General features: G+C 39.5%; 1 protein-coding gene across 2 annotated transcripts in view; it reads left to right on the forward strand.

The window, feature by feature from the left end:
* The window catches only part of LOC126200366 (pre-mRNA-processing factor 19), a 42,514-nt gene extending 22,081 nt beyond the window's left edge, over positions 1-20,433 (forward strand). The window contains exons 7-11 of one of the 2 annotated variants that reach the window (XM_049936701.1): positions 1,502-1,702; positions 1,986-2,127; positions 2,321-2,525; positions 3,491-3,655; positions 20,091-20,433. In XM_049936701.1, coding sequence (XP_049792658.1) covers positions 1,502-1,702; positions 1,986-2,127; positions 2,321-2,525; positions 3,491-3,632 — 690 coding nt within the window. In that variant the 3' untranslated portion in view covers positions 3,633-3,655; positions 20,091-20,433. The remainder of the gene's footprint in view (positions 1-1,501; positions 1,703-1,985; positions 2,128-2,320; positions 2,526-3,490; positions 3,656-20,090) is intronic. The other variant, XM_049936702.1, reaches the window with a different exon arrangement.
* Positions 20,434-21,559: the final 1,126 nt, after the last annotated feature.

Genomic DNA, 21,559 nt, shown 5'->3' on the forward strand with positions numbered 1-21,559 from the left:
TAATACCATAATACTTCCTTTTTGTGCATTTTATTGTGGAACTTTTTCTCATTCACCAGATTCATGATAAATGTTACAATGAAATCATAATTTCTGAGCCAATTTTGGGAGTACAATAGATATGGAATGGAACTTGATGAAGCAGTGGGGGGAAAGCAAAAGACATGACTGATGTCTACCCCTATGAGCCATGACATTTGTAAAAGAAATTGTATAAAGAAATGGGTTAGGTTCACCCAACAACAAGGTCTTCCATTAACATAGTGATTCCAACCTTGTTGTGGTAGATAGTACAGTATAAAGCCATAAAAACATTCAGAAAACACTGTCCTTTTGAGTAATACAACAGAATAATAATGTACCAGTCCTTTTAGAAATACATGGTATGATGGAAGTACTCAGAAGACGGAAGAAAAAATTGTAGAAAATGACACAAATAGTTTAGACGATATAATAGAGATACTAATAGTAGTGTCGAAAGTTATGAAGAATTGGAAAGTTACAGTTTTAGGTGGTATTAATGCAAAATCAATTGAATATGGGGAAAAACATGTATCAGAGTGATTTACATTCACAGTATGTAACAGAAATTGAAAATTTCATCAAAAATTGGAGAAAGCCAAAATAATTACAGAGGTGTAAGTTTTGCTCGTGTGCTCGTACAAGTTATGTATCAGAATTCTTAACACCATAGTGAGAGCAATACCACAGAATATACACACACATAGCTACAAATAGGATTTAGAAAGATCCATCCACTATTCATACAATATTTGTTTTACAGAAGCTCATTGAAAAGCAAAGGGAATTTATTCAGGAAATGCTCTTAGCTTTCAAAGACATTAACACACTGGAAAATGCTTAACAGCAAGTGCCTGCTAGTTAAAGCCAATTTCGGCTTTGTGGTGTATTCATTTCATTGTTCCGTAAAAAATTATAGAAAAATAAGAGATGATAACCAGTCACTCAGTTTACATGGGCAGTATTTCATTCATTTTTTTGCCATTTTATAGCACAGTACTGTAATTGAGACATACTTTGTGTTTGTTGCCTTGTGGGCTATAACAAATTCCCAGTATATGCTTACCAGTTGCATTGAGTTTAGTTCTAACTACCCTGTTAGGAATGTATGTATGAGGAAAGATTTACAATTTAATTATATTTTAATATTGTTTCCAATGATGCTTTTATCTATAAGCTTATTTTGAGTGATTTTATTGTTGGAACAAAACAGATGATAGATAACAAATTGACTCCCACAGGTAGTTAGCAGAGTATTTAAAATCATTTATAAAAAATGTGTTTTCAGAATTGCGGAACAGTTGGCAAAACATAGTTGTGATATTTGCAAATCTTTCCATTGTGTTAGTATTTAGGTACTTTATCTGGCTTAGGGGTCTGCCCTGAGTTCGTTTTTTAATATATATGAATTCATCCAGTTTCAAATCTTTTTTGAAACTTTTTACAAAAAGTTCAAAAAATATATTTTCTTATTTATCAGGACTTGGTGATCACTGCTTCACCTGACACTACAATTAGAGTATGGAATGTACCAACATCACAGACTACTCAGATGCTGAGAGCGCATGATGGGCCAGTAACAGGTCTTTCCCTCCATCCCACTGGAGATTATGTGCTTTCAACTTCTACTGATCAGCACTGGGCATTTTCAGATATTCGATCAGGAAGATTGCTTACAAAAGTAAGTTTTGTTTATTAGAGTACTATCTTGTTATGTTTTGTTGTAGCATAATTAGATATTTGTAAGTGGTTACAAAGCAATCAATTTCTTTTTAATTTTCAAATAATTTAAGATTAATTAAACAATAGTATCATTTCTAACTAATTTCTTAGCAATCTATTTCCTTTACTATACTGTCCATTTTCATACTTTCCTTACACAGTTTGATTTTAGTGTTATTAAGATATGCAAAAACTTTTTGCAAATGACATGATATTGCACTAAAATATATGATGTTTTTCAGGTTGCTGACCAAGGGTCATCAGGTATAGCGCTGACAACAGCACAGTTTCATCCTGATGGTCTTATATTTGGAACAGGAACATCGGATTCACAAGTTAAAATTTGGGACTTGAAAGAACAATCTAATGTGGCAAACTTTCCAGGTAGGGTGTCATTATTTTTACTAGATTGAGAAATTAACATTAGGGTTCGATTTCATGTTTCATGGTATTCATAACTAAAGGTAAATAATGAAGTCTTAACAAGGAAAAAGTTAAGACTTTTTGCTATGAAGACAAGAATGTTTTGTACATTCAAAACACATCATACTTCATGAATGTCAGTTTTGTGTTGCAGGTCATTCTGGACCAATAACAGCTATATCATTCTCGGAAAATGGTTATTACTTAGCTACAGCTGCAGATGATGCTTGTGTAAAACTGTGGGATTTGCGAAAATTGAAGAACTTCAAAACGCTGCAGATGGATGAAGGTTATGAAATACGTGACCTATGCTTTGACCAGAGTGGAACTTATCTTGCTGTTGCAGGAACTGATGTCAGGTATGTGTACTTGACATGTTCAGTAATGTGGGCTGATGTGTATCTAGAGAAGCGATGGGCTGAACACAAAGTGCCAATACAAGAGTAAACTTGAATTTAATCACTGCGTCAGTCATCATCTGGGAATCATTTCAGAAAGGTGACCAGGACTTTGGTGGCCAATATGCCTCCATCTGTTCCTCTAATTACAAACTTAATCTCTTTTTAAATCGTGCAGTGTTCTTCATTATTTATCTTTTTAAATCGTGCAGTGTTCTTCATTATTTATTTGATCTAGCCATCTTCTGGGACATCCAGCAGGTCTTTGATGTACTGTCATTTCCAAGTAATGGCTGGGGTTCTAGTTTCTTGCATCCTTAGCACATGTCCAAACCATTTCAACTCCACAGCATGTATCTTTCCTCCATTGTGCAGGTCAGTTGCATGTCATTCCTAATGCACTCCTCTCTAATTCCGTCTTGTCTTGTCTTTTGCGGAGTGAATCACAAAAATTTCATTTCGCAAGCTTGTATTTCACTGAAGTCTCTTTTTTTTGATAACATACAGGTCTTTGAGCTATATGTCATGGTTGGCAGAAGGTATGATTTGAACATTGTTTGTTTGACTTTTATGGGAACTCTAGATTTTGTATATGGTACAACAATATGGAATCTTTTGATGCTTTGTTTTGGACTTCTAACCTAGCACATTTGTGGTTTGATATAGTTGTTTGAAGATAATGGAACATTTCCACACATTCGTTTCTTTCTCTATGAAGTTTGAGGTTACATTGGCTGGAAGTTCTGCTCAATTTCATTGGTGCCATTTTATTCTTAATCACAGTTAACATAGTGTCAGAACCGAATAAAAGATTTTTGATAATGAATATTTAGAGAGATTGTTTTGGAAGATTGGAGCATTTTGTTTGTGCGTGTATATGTAATATCTATAAACTGTAACAGATAATATTTTTCCTTGTGTTCCAGAGTGTATCTTTGCAAGCAGTGGCAAGAGTTAAAAGTGTTCAATGACCACACAGCTATGGCTACAGGTGTTCGCTTTGGCCGTCACTCGCAGTACATTGCATCTACTAGCATGGACAGAACTCTGAAACTCTATGGGATGTAACTGAAATAAATCAGTAATAACTGGTGAGTTTATATAAGCTTATTTTCCTAATGGAATCCAGTCTCAAGAATTCCTTTCATGCGTAAGCGTATTGCATCTGTAGTCTATTTAAAATTACTTGATATTTCATGCATTGGAGTTGGTTTCCTCCATTCAGAGTGCTGTCATGCCCAAACCATTCTCCATTGCATACTGCTACAATAATTGGTAGTGCATTTATAATTCCTTGCTGGCATTCTTTCTTGATGTGTCTGGATCTCAAATCATGGGTCTAGCACTTTTATTTTGTATTTCATCATACATGATAACCACACACACACATACACACCAGTGCTAATTAAATACACACGTTTCATACAGAGCACTAAGTACTACTGGATACTTCTGCACCAGATGCAATTCATTGTCACATATGCGGTTATCAAAATCTCAGAGATCACCTTAAACATTAGATAACCTTTGCACAACATTGTGTGAAACCCAGTTTTTGAAGGTTGCAATTCATCATTTTGACTGGGTGATCACAGTCAAACATACAACAACATGCCTCAGTGTTTACTTTAGTGCAGTGATTAGCGAATTAACCTACCGTATTGAAGGTTGTAGGTTTGAAGCTCGTGTAATGTCATACTTTTTTTTCATTTGTTTCTGAATCTAATCAAAAGAATTTGACTGTCATTTTTATCCAATTAATTGGTTTAAATATATATTTTTATTTCTAATTCATTGCTATGTCATCTTCATCATCATATTGACTTTTTTGTTTGCTCTTATTTTTCTTCCTATCATTCTTTTTTCATCTGGAATCTGCCTTTGCTATAAACTGCAACCAAGTGTCAGTGAGGACTGCTCATCGGTTGGTAATGTGGCAGCTCGTGTAGCCAGTGAGAGGATAGTTTTAGGTAGCAAATTATAGGAATTACAGTTTGATTCTGGCGCTGAAACTGAACTAACAGTTTCAGCGCTACATTTTACTGATAGAGGTTAGCCTTAAACATGGTGAAAAAAAAAAAAAAAAAGATCATGACTTTAATTCTGCTGTAGATTGTTGGCTGCCATTTTCTTGGATATATTGCACATATGAGGTCATGGATAGGCAAGGACATGATTTTAAATGCAGCGCTACAGAACGCATCTCCTGCTGCAGTTCAGTCATTGTCCACTTAAGGGGAGCCGAAACGATCCATCTCCTCCATGTTAATTTTAGCAAATAGAAGGAACATCTTTTCTAAAACCTTAAAAATATTGCTCTTAAATTTGTACTACATGTTCAGTGACTATTTTTCTACAAAGTTATAATGCCATGTTAAGAAATATTTATTGGTTTTTGTTTTACAATTTTTTTAAACGGATGCTTATTTTTTTCCTCTAAAATTTTGCACTTTTTCTTCTATAACTCTCGAATTATACAATATTTTTACAATTTGTTATAAAAATGAAGGAAAAGAAGTAAACAATATTGTGTATAAATTCCATTTATATACTATCATCAGTTTTTGAGAAAATGTTCCTCAAAGATGAAAATTTTAAAGTTACGGGAAATGGCTTCTAAAGTTCTTTAATACGAGGGCGGTTCAGAAAGTAACCTCCGATTGGTCACAGTGCGGGTTGTGGGGGGAGTAGCGACGCCATCTGTGCGTTCACGCACTCAACAGGTCAGTCGGCATCAAGCCGTGGTCGAGTGAACGTCGTACCTGCGCTAGTTTAGTTTTTGTGGCAGTTTGAAATGTGTCCTGCAATAGAAAACCCCGCCAAATGTGAAGTGCGTGCTGTCATAAGGTTTTTTACAGCCAAAGGATATTCTGCAGCAGCTATTCATCATGAGCTTTGTGCCTTGTACGGACCAAGAGTTATGAGTGAAGGAGTTGTCCGTGAATGGGTACGTTTATTTAAAAGTGGACGAGAAAACGTTCATGATGAAGAGAGGAGTGGTAGACCATCATTGGTGACTGACGAACTCGTTCAGACAGTTGATGCAAAAGTTCGTGAAAATCGACGTTTCTCAATGTCGGAGTTGTCTACTGGTTTTCCACAGATTTCTAAGACTCTCTTGTACGAGATAGTGACAGCAAGATTGGGTTACCGTAAGTTCTGTGCACGATGGGTGCCCAAAATTCTTACCGACCACCACAAAACTCAAAGAATGGCCTCTGCATTAGACTTTCTGTCACGTTATGAGGACGAAGGAGAACCATTGTTAAACAGAATCGTGACCGGTGACGAAACCTGGATTAAGTACGTGAACCCTGAGACAAAAGAACAATCAAAGATGTGGGCACATTCAAATTCGCCTACCAAACCAAGAAAAGCCTCGCAAGATTTTTCTGCCGGAAAACTGATGGCAACGGTGTTTTGGGATGCCAAAGGGGTGTTGTTGGTTGAATTCATGGAACGTGGTATGACCATTAATCAAGACGTGTACTTTGAAACAATAAAAAAGTTACGACGGGCTATACAGAACAAACGCCGTGGTATGCTGACTTCCGGTATCGTTTTTTTGCACGATAACGCCCGTCCTCACTCTGCTCGCAGAACAACGGCCCTTCTTGAGTCCTTCAAGTGGGACGTTATCAACCATCCACCTTACAGCCCAGACCTGGCGCCAAGTGATTATCACCTCTTCATGCATTTGAAGAAATGGCTCGGGTCACAGCAATTTGATGACGACGAAGAGCTCAAAGATGCGGTCACAGGCTGGCTCCAGGCACAAGCGGGTGATTTTTATGCAGAAGGAATTTCAAAGCTTGTGAAGAGATACGATAAGTGCCTCAATCGCTATGGAGACTATGTAGAAAAATAGTGCAAAGATGTAGTTGTAAGATGTATATATTAAAATATTTTTATTTAACTTGGTGTATTTTTTTAAATCAACCGGAGGTTACTTTCTGAACGGCCCTCGTACATTCCTGCCCCATATGATGGATTATCAGCATCCTCTTTTTCCAGAGTTAGTTTCCTTTTCACTGGTCTTTTCTTCCCTTTTGCTGCATGTTGTAGGCTTCTGTCTCTTCTTCCTGCACCTCTTAGTCTTTTTTCATAAATTAGGTGCATTGTGGAAATGGTGGTGTGTCCTGGTTAGAAACCTAAATGCTTCAGCACATCACATTTGATAATGTTTCTTTCGTTGTATGTTGCCATTGTATCATACACTCCAAAATGCAATGTTTTTATCTGTACAAACACTCTTTTTGGGAATCCTAATCCAAATTAAATTATTTACACTTTCATTTGGTTTTTGTGTTTTTCCATGTAAACACTTTTCCAAAAAAACTTGGCTGTGATAAATCTCTGGATATGAGCTTAATTACATCAATTACAGTATTGGGCAAACTGTTTTTATGGGCATATTCCTTTCCTGATTGGTACTTACACCATGAGTCATCACCTGTGGGGTGCAGTGCATGTTGTGGGTGCTCATTTGTTGATGCAGTATGAAAAAAATAATGCCCATATTGCTCTCCTCATATGTGTAATGCTTCTTGTATTTTGCCTAATTGCACACCCATAATACCTCTGCAATCTATCAATTGCTTCATTTAATCTTCCTCTTCCTCCAAGGGTCTTAACCATCACTAAGCTTCTGGGATCCTGTTGGTACACACACCCTTTGGGGTACCAAAGTCGAACTCCATGGATGATAACATTTTCAAGGAAATGTTCCTAGCATGCTGAATTGAACTTACTTGGATACATTCTAAAGTTCCTGCACCCATATGAGACATCCAGCCCCAGCATTTCGCACTTATGTGTCTGTTTCTAGTGCTTGTGGCCACGAAGCGCACGTCAGGTTGTTGCACATCTGTGCAGTAAACAAGGGCAGGATCTTTGCTCGTGGACTCAGTTGCGCACTTGTCATGAAAATGACTTTCCTCCAATCAACATCTGCCCAGGGAACCCACAATTGCTAGTGTATCCATGGCTTGTTCATCAGAAGAGACCTCATTCCGTGGTCCTTTAATCTTATGAGAGCTGTTCTCAGTGAGCCCAGGAAACATGAAGCTCCCCTTAGTTCCCAGATGAGTGACAAAGGAGCATTCTGAGCTGCTCTGACCAATTCTTCATTTTGCAACCGTGTAGAGATTCGTGGTCTTCCAGATAATGGACATCTTGCTACTCATCATTACCTGTACATTGTCTAATTCATCTGCTTGCTGTGGAAGCATCAACACCATAAAGATGTCCTGCCTCAGATCCACTAACACTATTTTCAAAGAGAGCAATTATGTGCTCGTGAACATTCACATGAGCCATTTGGAAGCAGACCTATGACGTATGTCAATCAACTGATACGTCTCTCTTAGCTAAAAACTATAGACACACCAGGTGGTGGTCGAAGTAATTACAAATAAATACATCCATTTTCAATATTTTTACTATGATCATTTATCTGTTTAAAGACTAGACTGTTATAAAATTGAATCTTATGAAAGAATGTGGAACCCAGAAAAGCCTGCAATTGCACAATTTGTAGGGAATTAAGGTTTAAAACTATTACCTGCACATGTCTAAATTTAAAAAAAATTATGGCAATTGTCTCCAGTTAAGATACAAATGCTCGTCCTTTATGTTCTTAAACTGGAGCCTCCTCTCATTGTACATAATGAAAGGACCAGGAAAGTTGAGTGATTTGTGTAGTGGTAATTTGAAAATGACATATTCACAAAAACGAAACCAGCAACATAAAATCACTTTGCGGTTTGATTTGGTTGCAAGACAAAGTAAATTATGAAGTATTGAATAGATAGCTATAAAGTGTACTAACTTTTAACGAAGCCATTTGTAGGGTAGATACCAAATTTCAAAATATACAGGGCATTTGTAATTAAAGCTACAGATTAAAAGTGGTGTAGAAAAAGAACCAGTGCGCGGAACGATGTCAAATTTGAGCAGTACGTTATTGCCACAGAGAAAATGTCATGAGGGGAAAAAAAATTAACGAAAAATTTTACTAGTAGATGGTGCTGTAAGTATCAACACAAATCGTGTCAGCTACAAACAATAGATGAATCGCAATACGACTACTATGGTTTCAGTTGCACATTACACCGTCCATACTGTTCAATGTGCTTGACTGCACAAGTTCGGCAGCCAGCAGTTGTGGCACTGTTAGTTAGGTAAGCCCATCCGCCACGGCAAGGTTGTACCACATCAGATGGGAAAAATTGGTTTTTCATTGTCCTGAGACCAAAAACCACATAAAAAGCAAACTGACATCAGTTCATAATTGTCAAAAGCAAAACCACATCTTTTTCTAGATGTTGCGAGACTGACTCAACAGTTCAATTTGTGGTTCATCGTTTTCTGCCACAAGCTGAAATCCAGAAACAGCACTCTTCCACAACAGATTAGTGTGTCTTGAGGATCACATTCAGAATGTGTTGCACAATGCTTGCCTTCAGTTCAGCTACATTAGAAATTAGAGCACTGAATACAACATCTTTCAGATAACCACCGAGCCAGGAGTCACACAGATTAAGATCAGGTGATATGGATGGCCAGGCTGTAAGGAAATGATGGCTAGTAATTGTAACATGTTTGAAATGCTTCAGCAGCAGCTGCTTCACAGGCTGTGCAGATGGTCCTACCCACACATTCCCGCTGTTGAAGGGTTGGAATGAAGTTGTGCACAAAAGACTCTCATAGTGTTTGTCAGTGACAATACAAGTAAACAACCTGCAGCACTCTTCCCCTCAAACAAAGACATACAATAACAGTACACCACTATTGCAAAATGAAGTGGTACCAGTTGATGTGTATGCGAATTTTCCATTGCTCATACTCAGCAATTCTATGTATCAATATGTCTTTGGAGGTGGAAATAGGCTCCGTCTGTCCATGGAATGGTCCATGGCCATTCATTGACCAATTCCATGTAAGCAAGAATTTCAAGAGTGAACTTGTCTTCGTGGCACATTAACTGGAAGTAACTTCAGAACATGGGTGATTTTGTACGAATAGCAATGCAGGATGTTTAGAAGGATTTTATGTACTGTGCTCACAGGCATGTCCAACATTCAGGCAATTCCTAGTGCAGTGCATGTCTGCATGCCATTGCTTTATTTATTTATTTATTTATTTACATGTCAAGTTCCATAGTACCAAATTGAGGAGCAAATCTCCAAGGTCATGGAATGTGTCAGTACATGAAATTACAAGATAAAAATAATAACAAATAAAAATAAATGTTTATGAACCTGAAAAAGCCAGTCCATATGTTTAAGTAAATGCAATGAAAAAAGACAACAAAAAAATCAGCTTAATTTCTCAAGGAACTCCTTTACAGAATAGGAGTGCCCATGAGGAAACTCTTCAGTTTCGATTTCAAGGTGCGTGGATTACTGCTAAGATTTATTAATTTGAGTTGTAGCTTATTGAAAATGGATGCAGCAGTATGCTGCACACCTTTCTGCACAGGAGTTAAGGAAGTCCGATCCAAAAGCAGGTTTGATTTCTGCTGAGTATTAACTGAGTGAAAGCTGCTTATTTTTGGGAAGAAGCTAATATTGTTAACAAGAAATGACAGTAAACAATATATATATTGAGGGGCCAGTGTCAAAATACCCAGACTAGTGAACACGGGTCAACAAGAGGTTCGTGAACTTAGACCACTTATTGCCCGAACCGCCTGTTTCTGAGCCAAAAATATCCTTTTAGAATGGGGAGAGTTGCACCAAAATATAATACTGAACAACATAAGTGAATGAAAATAAGCAAAGTAGACTAATTTTCATGTCGAACGGTCACTCACTTCAGATACCGTTCGAATACTAAAAATGACCGCATTAAGTCTTTGAACAAGATCCTGAATGTGGGCTTTCCACGGCAGCTTACTATCTATCGGAACACATAGAAATTTGAACTGTTCAGTTTCACTAATCGTATGCCCTTTCTGTGAAATTAAAACGTCAGGTTTTGTTGAATTGTGTGTTGGAAACTGTAAAAACTGAGTCTTCCTGTGATTTAGTGTTATTTTCTACAAGCCATGAACTTATGTTATGAACTGCACTGTTTGAAACTGAGCCAATGTTGCACACAACATCCTTTACTACCAAGCTAGTGTCATCAGCAAACAGAAATATTTGAGAGCTACCCGTAATACTAGAGGGCATATCATTTATATAAATAAGAAACACGGATCCCTGGACCCCCCCTCCCTTCCTCCCCCCCCCTCCCCCCAATTGATTGTACTCCACTCGGACTCCACATCAATCACAGCCATTATCAACATTGTGAATAATGACCTTTTGCTGCCTGTTGCTAAAGTAAGAGGTGAACCAATTGTGAGCTACTCTCCATATTCCGTAATGGTCCAACTTCTGGAGTAATATTTTGTGACCAACACAATCAAATGCCTTCGTTAAATCAAAAAAATATGCCAAGTGTTTGAAACCTTCTGTTTAACACATCCAGAACCTCACAGAGAAAAGAGAATATAGCATTATCAGTTGTTAAACGACTTCTAAAGCTGAACTGTACATTTGATAGCAAATTGTGTGATATAAAATGATCAATTGTCCTTACATACACAGCTTTTCCAGTAACTTTTGCAAACACTGATGAGCTGAAATGCTCTGAAGTTAGAGTTAGGGGACCTATAAACAACAACAATTAGAAGTTTAGTTTCACTAAATTCAACTGTCTCTGCACAACATTCAAATATCTCCAGAATGAGATTTTCACTCTGCAGCGGAGTGTGCGCTGATATGAAACTTCCTGGCAGATTAAAACTGTGTGCCCGACCGAGTCTCGAACTCGGGACCTTTGCCTTTCGCGGGCAAGTGCTCTACCATCTGAGCTACCGAAGCACGACTCACGCCCGGTACTCACAGCTTTACTTCTGCCAGTATCTCGTCTCCTACCTTCCAGACTTTACAGAAGCTCTCCTGCGAACCTTGCAGAACTAGCACTCCTGAAAGAAAGGATACAGCGGAGACATGGCTTAGCCACAGCCTGGGGGATGTTTCCAGAATGAGATTTTCACTCTGCAGCGGAGTGTGCGCTGATATGAAACTTGTGAGTACCGGGCGTGAGTCGTGCTTCGGTAGCTCAGATGGTAGAGCACTTGCCCGCGAAAGGCAAATGTCCCGAGTTCGAGTCTCGGTCGGGCACACAGTTTTAATCTGCCAGGAAGTTTCATATCAGCGCACACTCCGCCGCAGAGTGAAAATCTCATTCTGGAAACATCCCCCAGGCTGTGGCTAAGCCATGTCTCCGCTGTATCCTTTCTTTCAGGAGTGCTAGTTCTGCAAGGTTCGGAGGAGAGCTTCTGTAAAGTTTGGAAGGTAGGAGACGAGATACTGGCAGAAGTAAAGCTGTGAGTACCGGGCGTGAGTCGTGCTTCGGTAGCTCAGATGGTAGAGCACTTGCCCGCGAAAGGCAAAGGTCCCGAGTTCGAGTCTCGGTCGGGCACACAGTTTTAATCTGCCAGGAAGTTTCATTCAAATATCTGTTCAGTACAGTGCCATGATATGTCTATGGACTCAAATGGAGTACTGTTTTCTACGTACATAGCCACTCCCCCACCCCGCAAGGAACGCTTTAAAAAATATCCAGCTAATCTGTATCCAGGTAAAGGAAGCCTCTGAATTGTCAAATTATTTTATTGGTGCTCTGATATACCAATGATTTCAGAGTCAACATCTATAAGCAGTTCACTAACTTTATCTCTAACTCTTATATTTTGATGAAATATGCTAATTCCTGCTCTACTTGGAAACATTACATCCTCAGAAAGTGAGCCCTTAGTTAGAGCGACTTCCTTTAAGCAGGTATACCTCTCAACTGAATTCAGTTTTAAAAAAGGTGCCACTATAACACCAACTACTACAGAAATTTTTCCATGAGTGATCACCACCACCACCCACTACACTGTCACCTATAAGCTTTGCCAGCCTTCCCTTCCCATACCTATTGAGGTGTAGGCCATGCCTAGTGAATCCTGATCGACTGATAGACCCTACTGGCACCACTGAAATGTGGTCATCAGCACCTTCCCCAGTCCCTAAGAGCCGCATCAAGACGAGGCCAATCATGACAGTTGCACGAAATGCACATTAGCGCCACCAGTTTGAGTAGCTATCTTTACCAGGTCATCACCTATATCATATTCCCCGTCCCTATCAAGACTGTTCCCTTCTCCATCCACTATCACTACCTGATACTCCTTTGTAAAATTCCTATGTAACTCCCCTATGCTGTCAGTCACTTGAGCCAACCCTGTACTAGGCTACACAATGCTGGTGACCTGGTACTCACTCCCCAACACTTTCTCCAACTGCTGGCCCACACCTCTACTGTGCAAACTACCTAGCAGCAGAACCTTCTTCTTCCTGTTAGACTTTGCCACTGCCCTAGTCCTCCTAACTGCTGAGGATTGCTGCATGATCTCTACATCTACAGATACACAAGGCTCCTCTCCACTCAACTCTGACAGTTGGTCAAATCTGTTGCATACACTCTAAGTATAAGTGTCTGAATACCTCCTCTTCCTAGCTGCCTTCTTGCCAACTGCCAATTCCCATTCCGTCCTGCAATGCTGTTTCCACATCTTAGACAGATGTTGGATCAAGTGCTTCCCTCTCTCTGCCATATTGCACTTCAAAAGAATCTGTCTTTTCGAATTGTATAGTATTTTCTTGGACCCATAGCAGACATCGGACCACTGCATTTTTTCATACCTTTTAAGTGTCCAGAACCTTTGCAGGGTTGCCGATGCACAGTCAGTGTTCTTGTAAAAGAGCTTTACCAGCAGCTTGTGACCCTTCATGGAGACAGTCATGTTGGATGTCTCATATGCAAACTGAGGAGCAGCCATGTGCCATGTTCTGTTGGTGTGCATATTCTGACACTTACATTGGTCATTGTGTTTATTTTATATTTTTCTGTCAGTAATATGCTGTCCAAATTTGACATCATTCTGAGCAGCATTTTAAAACTGGGACTTTCATTATGTGCACAGTGTATTTTGCTTTAAATATCAAAAAGATGTCATTAACATTTGGAGATTGATAACCCAACTTGGCTTCTGCATAGTTACTATAGCCTCATTAAATTTACTTGTTGCCTGTCACAAATGTCTATAACTTTGCCAGAATTACAGTCAGCTGCCTAATACATTGTTGCATGCTGCGGACAGTGAAATGAGAATGTAGGCAAGATACAGTAATTGAACAATTTGTACAACACTCTACTCGAACACTGCAAGTGTAGTGCCACATAATTATGCTGCACTGGCTGTGGTGGAGAGTTTGTGTGTGATGTTTAGAACTTTGATGAAGAACTTAGTTTCAAAGTGAGAGGTACAAACTATCAAGCAGTTTTAATAAGGTTTGACTGATATGTGTGTAGTAAAAGAGCTAACAATGGGAGGGAGTGTACATGGTATACAGCCCCCATAAAAAGCTTCTAAAGAAATGGCAGCTATTACAGATTAGGTGTACACAGAACATAGAAATACTAAACAGAGAAATGCTAGATTTAGCATCTAGGCCGTCAAAAGAGCAATGTATGAAACTGTCAATGACTATCTTAGCAGAATATTATTGAAAAACCTCTCACAAAATCTGAAGAATTTATCATCATGTGTAAAGGCTGTCAGTGGCATGAAAGCTAATACCCAACCACTTACGAATGACATACCGTAATTGAGCATAGCAAAGCAAAAGCAGAAACGTTGAATTCTGTTTTTAATTATTCCTGAACAAAGGAAGACTCGAGTACTACCACAGTTTAATTATAGGTAGTGTCAGTGAAATTGAAAAAATCTAAAGTTGCCGAAATTAAACAATGCTACTGGACCCAGTAGAGCCCTGTGAGATTCTGTACAGGATTTGAAGACAAGTTTGCTCTGATTTAACCACAGGACACCATAGATCCTTCAAATAAAAAACTGTGCTTAGTCTTAGGAAGGAAACATGAGATCTCATCTGTCGGGGCAGCAGAAATAATTAACAAAACTGCTGTCCAATATCATTGACATCCACCTGTTGTAGAATCGTAGAGCATATTCAGAAGTCAAAAGTAATGAGGTATATTGAATAGAACGACCTCCTCCATGCCACCCAGCGGGAATTCCAAAAACAACTGTCATGTAAAACCTGACTCTCACCGTCTTTCTCGTGGCATTCTCAAAACTATGTATCAAGGCAGTGAGATGGATACAGTGCTTCCTGACTTTTGAAGAACCGTGACTTAGTATCACACCAGTGGTAATCAATAAAAGTGTGGTCCTATGAGAGACGAAATGAAATTTGTTACAGGATTGAGAATTTCTTCGTAGGGAGGAAGGCGCATGTTATCGTGGATGGAGAGTCATTGGCATACATAGAAGTAACATAAGGTGTGCCCAGGGAAGTGTACTAGAGGACCCTTGCTGTTCATGTGGCGTGCAACATGAAACCTCAGATTTTTCAAAGATGATGCTGTTATCTATAGCGCAGTAATGATTTAAAAAATCTGCAAAAATATGCAGTCAGATTTTGAGTTTCAAAGTGGCACAAAGATTGCTAACTTACTTTAATGTTCAGAAATGTTAAATTGTGCTCTCCACAACGTGGAAATAAGGAGTAGCAACCTATGACTACAGTATCAATGAATCACAGTCGGAATCAGCTCCTCCAAGTACATGGGTCTAACAATTTTTGGTGATATGAAAGGAGCAATTACATACACTTTGTTGTAGGTACAGCAGGTGGTAGATTTTGGTTAATAGATAAAATGCTGGAAAAGAACAGTTGGTCTGTATAGGAGACTACTAATGAAATACTCCATTTGTCAGAAAAGTTCCAGGACAGGTCTTTTTAAAAAATAGAAAATTGCACGTAACAACTAATGATCCTAGCTCCTATCGAAGTAGTCCCCTTGGCTATCTATACACAGTTTCCAACATTTCTGGAGTTCCTGGAAGCAAGCACGAAATTTTCAACTGCAATGCTTGTAAGCTCATTTGTGACTGCCTATTTGATGTCTGCAGTATCTTGATGAAGTTTTCCTTTCACTTGCCTTTTCACTCGCAGAAACGAGACAAAATCGCGAGGCAAGAGGTCAGGCTAACATGTTGGATGTGGGATGGCAACAACAGAATGTCTGGCTAGATACTCGGAGACTATAAAGCAGTATGGGGTCTTGCCTTACATTGTCATGCAGTCAGAACCAACCCTGAGAATGCCACAAATCATGGCATGCTTGTCGCAAATGTTTCAAGACTTTGATGTAAAGAGTTTCGTTCACTGTTTGACCTGGAGGAACACTTATGGTGAACTAATCCCATACTTTGAAAAAATGTGATCAAAACTATCTTTGTTCTTGATGATTGTCGTTTCACTTTTTTCAAGCTGGTGATCCAGGACTCTGCCATTCAGCACTTTGATGCTTCGTGTGAGGGTCATACTGATAGCACCAACTTTCATGCCCAGCAGTAATCTTAGACAGAAATGTGGGATCACTTCTTGCTCCATCCAGTAGTTCCACAGAAATTCTTTGTCTTTCCTCTTCTGTTGATGGGTTAGAATGTGATTGGATGAGTTTTGCATTAAGTTTCCATTTCCCTAAATCTTTGTGTAAAATTTTATGATGCACACCACAATTCAAATTAAATTCTCTGATATTGCACACAGTTACATGACAGCCTTTTTGCAATAATTGCCTTACATGCTACACGTTTGCATTGGTATGTGCAGTAGACGGGCAACCAGCTCTGGGATCACCTTGCACCGAATCTCTGCCTTTATGGAACCTTTTGTGCACTCGAAAACACGACTTCTTGAAAGTGTTTCGCCTGTATATGCTTGCTTAATCATTGCACATGTTTCACTAAGTGTTTTCTGGCCCTTGACACAGAACGTAATGTTCACCCTTTGTTCACAATCAGCATCCATTGTGTCACCGTAAGTAAAGCACCAAGAACCCAAACAGTGTGTTGCTAAGCACAGCCCTGCCACATAGCGAGTTTATGCAGACACATGGCCAATGTCACACTAACGACACACATATAGCAGGTAATGTAATAACAGTATTTGTGCCTTTTTAGTATTGCAAACTAAGAAATAAAAAAATACTGTCCTGGAACTTTTCTGGCTAAGGGAGTATGTACATTTCCCATCTTAGAATACTGCTGAAGTGTGTGGAACCCATACCAATAGACAACAGGGAATATTTAATGTAAACAAGTAAGGGTGGCGTGTTTGATCTCAGGTTTGTGTGACCCATAGGAGAGTTCTCAGAAATGCTGAAGCACCTGAATTGGCAGACCCTTCTTCAACTATCCTGCAATAGCATATTTACAAAGTTTCAAGCACCAGTATTAAGTCAGGAAGGGAGTAATATACCGCAGGCCTGTGCATTTTGCTTCCATAAGAACAAGCTTAGACTAATTCCAGCATGCAGAACACTTTTAAACAGTCATTCTTAGTGTACTACATACCTGAAAGGAACTGGCATATATATACACATCTATGAATTTAAATAAATAAAAAATACGAGGGGCGTTCAGTAAGTAATGCACCACTTCTTTCCTTGGTCAGTTTCAGTTAAAAAAATGTAAAATTTGCTGTGGGACATTATGATGGAACATTCCTGCTTCAACCCCTATAGTTTCATGAAGTTCCACTGTGTGGTGGCATGATACTTAGCCTTCCAAATGGTGTCTGTAACAGAGATGCATTCCAAGGATTGAGCCGTCATTGAGTTTCCTTTAGCAGAAAACTGTAGCATCAGAGATATTCATAGGCAATTGCAGAATATCTATGGAGACTTGGCAGTGAACAAAAGCATGGTGTGCCGTTGGGCAAGGTGTCCTCATTGCAAGTATGTTGCACAAACTTGTCCGGTCCTCCATGAGCTGGCCAGCCACACACAGCTGTGACTCCTGCACTATTGGGACATGCAGACACTCTCATTTGAGATGACTGTAACAGTTCATCACCACAAAAGTGCGAATGAACTACTACTACTCCATGACAACACAAGGTCTCACAATAGTATGTGCACCTGAGAGCAGCTCAAAAAACTTCATAGGACTTTTCTTTCTCATCCACCCTACAGCCCAGATCTTGCACCTTCAGACTTTCATCTGTTTGGCCTATTGGAGGACACACTGCATCAGAAGTGATGCATGGATGATGGGGAGTTTATTGATGCAGCAAGAAATTGGCTCTGACATCGACCAGTAGAGTGATACCTACCATTGATACCATGTCAGCGTACAGGCCCTCCCAGTAAAGGTGGTGTAAAGCCGTCATGTTTAACAGAGATTATGTTGAAAAATATGGTTTGTAGCCAAAAGAGTTGGGAATAATGCAGTGTATTGGAATCCCAAATAAAACCAACCTGCTTACAGAAAAAAAATGTGTTGCATTACTTCAGTAAAAGAAAATCATTCGGCCCTGGAAAAATCAGATGATGTTAAAATATTGAGAGGAAAAGTGTGTGTAGAAGAGATTGTAGATTTGTTATTACCAGTGCTTTTTCTTGAACATGGAAATTTCAGCTTGAAATATCAACAATGTAGGAGAAAGATAGTTTGCTACTTGCCATAAAGGTGGCACATTAAGTTGCAGACACGCACACCTAAAGGCACTTACACATTAATCAGCTTTTGGCCACAGCCTTCTTCGGAAACACACACACACACACACACACACACACACACACACACACACACACACGATCACCATCTCTAGGAGCTCAGACCAGAATGCAACTGTCACATACAATGAAAGCAGCACTCTGGGGGTGGCAGGGATGTGGAAGGGATAGCAGTGTATGGTTGGTTGGAGGGGGGGGGGGTGAGAAGAGCACTGTCTGGCAGAGAGTGCAGGGACTAGGTTGCCAAAAGTGCGACGTTAAGAGGCTGTGGGGCACGGTTTGCCAACAGTTCGACGTTAAGAGGCTGGGGGGCACAGAGGTGGCAAGAAGGGTTTGGGGGGGGGGGGGGCAAAAAAGGAGAAGAGTGGTGAAAGATGGGTGGGTGCTTTGGCAGAGGGTGGCACACAAGGGAGATAAGAATAGGGCTGTGGTGACAAGAGAGGGGGTTAAAACTATGGGGTAGAGGGTGTGGGGACAGTATGTTACCATAGTTTGAGGCCAGGATAAGCAGAGAATGCACTGTAAGGTTATCTCCCATATGCACAGTTCAGAAAAGCTGGTTATGGAGGGGGGGGGGGATCCAAATGGCTCAGGTAGTGAAGCAGACATTGAAATCAAGCACATTATGTTCAGCTTTGAGTGTTGGTCCACAGGGCAGTCTATTTTGCTCTTGGCAACAGTTGGCGGGGTCATTCATCCTGGTGGACAGGTAGCTGGTACTCGTACCAATATAAAAGGCTATGCAATTATTGCAGCAGAGCTGGTAGATGTTATGGCTGCTTTCACAGATTGCCTCTGATGGGGTAGGACAACTCTGTTGCAGGACTGGGTGGGTGGATTAGGGATGGTAGTGAACCCAGCACTTCCTGTTCCTTCATGTAACAAGCTTATCTTACCCTACCAGAAGCCGAGCCACATGTGAAAACAACCAAGTCATATACCAGGCCTGCTGCAATCATTGCACAGCTTTTTACATTTGTATGATTACCAACCAGGATGAATGGCCACCGCCAAACTGTGGCCAAGAGCAAGACTACCTTAAGGCACAAAATGCAGCTGAACATAACATGCCTGATTTCAATGACTGCTTCACACCCTAAGCCATTTGGATCCTCCCTCCACTACCAACTTTTCTGAACTATGCAGATAGAAGTTATTGTTACAATGCATTTTCTGCTCCTGAAATTATCCCAACTTCAGTGTACGGTAACATACTGTTTCATAGATTCCACGCTCTCTATGTTGTCACCTCAATCTCTTCTCATCTCTCACCCTCTTTGTGCACTGTCCTCTGCCAACGTACCCACCTATCTTTCCCTAATGTTCTCCTTTTTTGCTGCTCCCCCCTCCCCCCCCCCTCTCCCCACCTGCCCACCTCACAGCCTCCTAACGCTGCAACAGTTGGCGAACTAGTCCCTGCACACTCTGCCAGTCATTGATCTTCTCTTCTCCCAACCTGTACACTGCTATCCCTTCCCCTTCCCTGCCTCCTCCAGACTGCTGCTTCCATTCTACATGGCAGTTGCGTTCAAGTCCAAGCTGCCAGTCATGGCGATCATCTCTCTCTCTCTCTGTGTGTGTGTGTGTGTGTGTGTGTGTGTGTGTGTGTGTGTGTGTGTGTGTGTGTGTGTGCACATGTGCTTGTTAATTTGAATGAATATGTGTACTTCTTTTTCTGACGAAGGCTGTGACCAAGAGCTAATGTCTGAGTGTCTTTTAGTTTGTCTGTCTGCAACGTCACATGTTATCTTTATGTTAACTAGCAATCTATCTTTTCCTTGCACTATTAATGTTTTTCTCAGTTATTTTACATTGATATTGTATTATTCTAATATTTATAATTGATACATTTGTACATAAGGAATTACTGTTTAGTGTGTTACAGGTGTACCTGTGTGGATATTCACTTCAACATTTGGAAGCATGACGCTGCAAGTTTGGATATCCTTAGCAATTAAGGACACTTAACATGCTTCCATCATAGAGAAAGTGAGAGAGATTCTGTAGCATATCATGGAAGCACAGAATTTTACAAGCGCATGCCTGCGCTCTTTGTGTGTGTGTGTGTGTGTGTGTGTGTGTGTGTGTGTGTGTGTGTGTGAGAGAGAGAGAGAGAGAGAGAGAGAGAGAGAGATAATGTTGCTTCTTAAGAAATGATCATCCTACTCTTAAAAATCATGACTGTATTATTTGCTATAATAAATAGACTTTTAGCCAACATGTTATATCCAGTACTTCATTGTCCAACATTACATTAAGGACCTTGTAACTCTTACCTGGACATAGTTACAGATAAATAATTGATTTAATATTAGTCAACTTTTTCACAGATAAGGAAACATGAAAAAGACAGCAGGACAATAAAGTCTCACAAATTTTGCTCATAGTGAATGTTGTATATTCACTGGTCATCATGTCTGACAAAGCAACACACCATTATAGTTAAAAGTTTTTCTCCCTGTCACTAACTTTTTTTTTAACTTGACTGATTTATACAATTATGTATGTCTTAGGGCATCTTGCCATAGAATGTCAGTGGAAGGATAAAAGCATGACAAATAAAACCTGTTGCCAGATGAACAGAAAATTTGTGGCTCTCTACAGAAGTAAACAGCATATAACAAAAGTTATTTAAGAGCTACAGTGGTGAGACAGTAGTAAGATGGGCAGCAAAATGTTTGTTAAATATTACATTCCTGTGGCCACTGTTAATGCTTTGGACACAAAAAGTTAAACATTTCTAAATAGAAAAAATTTCGTTTTTATTGTAGCTTCACCATTTTTGTTTCCAAAAACTGAGCATTTTGAAGGATTTTATTTCAAAACCATTTTGTTTTGATGGTTATGAGTGGTAATGTCTCTGTTGTTGAATTTTCTACATAGAGTACTATCTTGAATATTACCACACAATGTTTCCTGGTTAACTTAAAAATAAATACAACTATTGGTTTCTGTAATACAGAAAACCTGACTAATTTTTGTAGTAAGGGGAAGCCTCTTTGTGATCAACCTAACTCAGCCCTCTAACAAACAAGGTAGTACAATGATAAGAGACACAGGAAACCCACTTCAAATTCCTATCTGGTCGGTCTCATTTATATTTTCTATGTTTTTTTTTTTTTCAAATAACTAAAGGAAAATGCTAGGATGGCTCATTTGAAATGGACATGGCTGAACTACTTCCCATTCCTTCCTCCAGTTCAAGCTTGATATGAGGTATGATGAATCATTTATTAAAACATGGTTTTTTCAAATAACTAAAGGAAAATGCTGGGATGGCTCATTTGAAATGGACATGGCTGAACTACTTCCCATTCCTTCCTCCAGTTCAAGCTTGATATCAG

Source organism: Schistocerca nitens, chromosome 1, assembly GCF_023898315.1.
Source record: "Schistocerca nitens isolate TAMUIC-IGC-003100 chromosome 1, iqSchNite1.1, whole genome shotgun sequence".
In the NCBI taxonomy this organism is placed as follows: Eukaryota; Metazoa; Arthropoda; class Insecta; order Orthoptera; family Acrididae; genus Schistocerca; species Schistocerca nitens.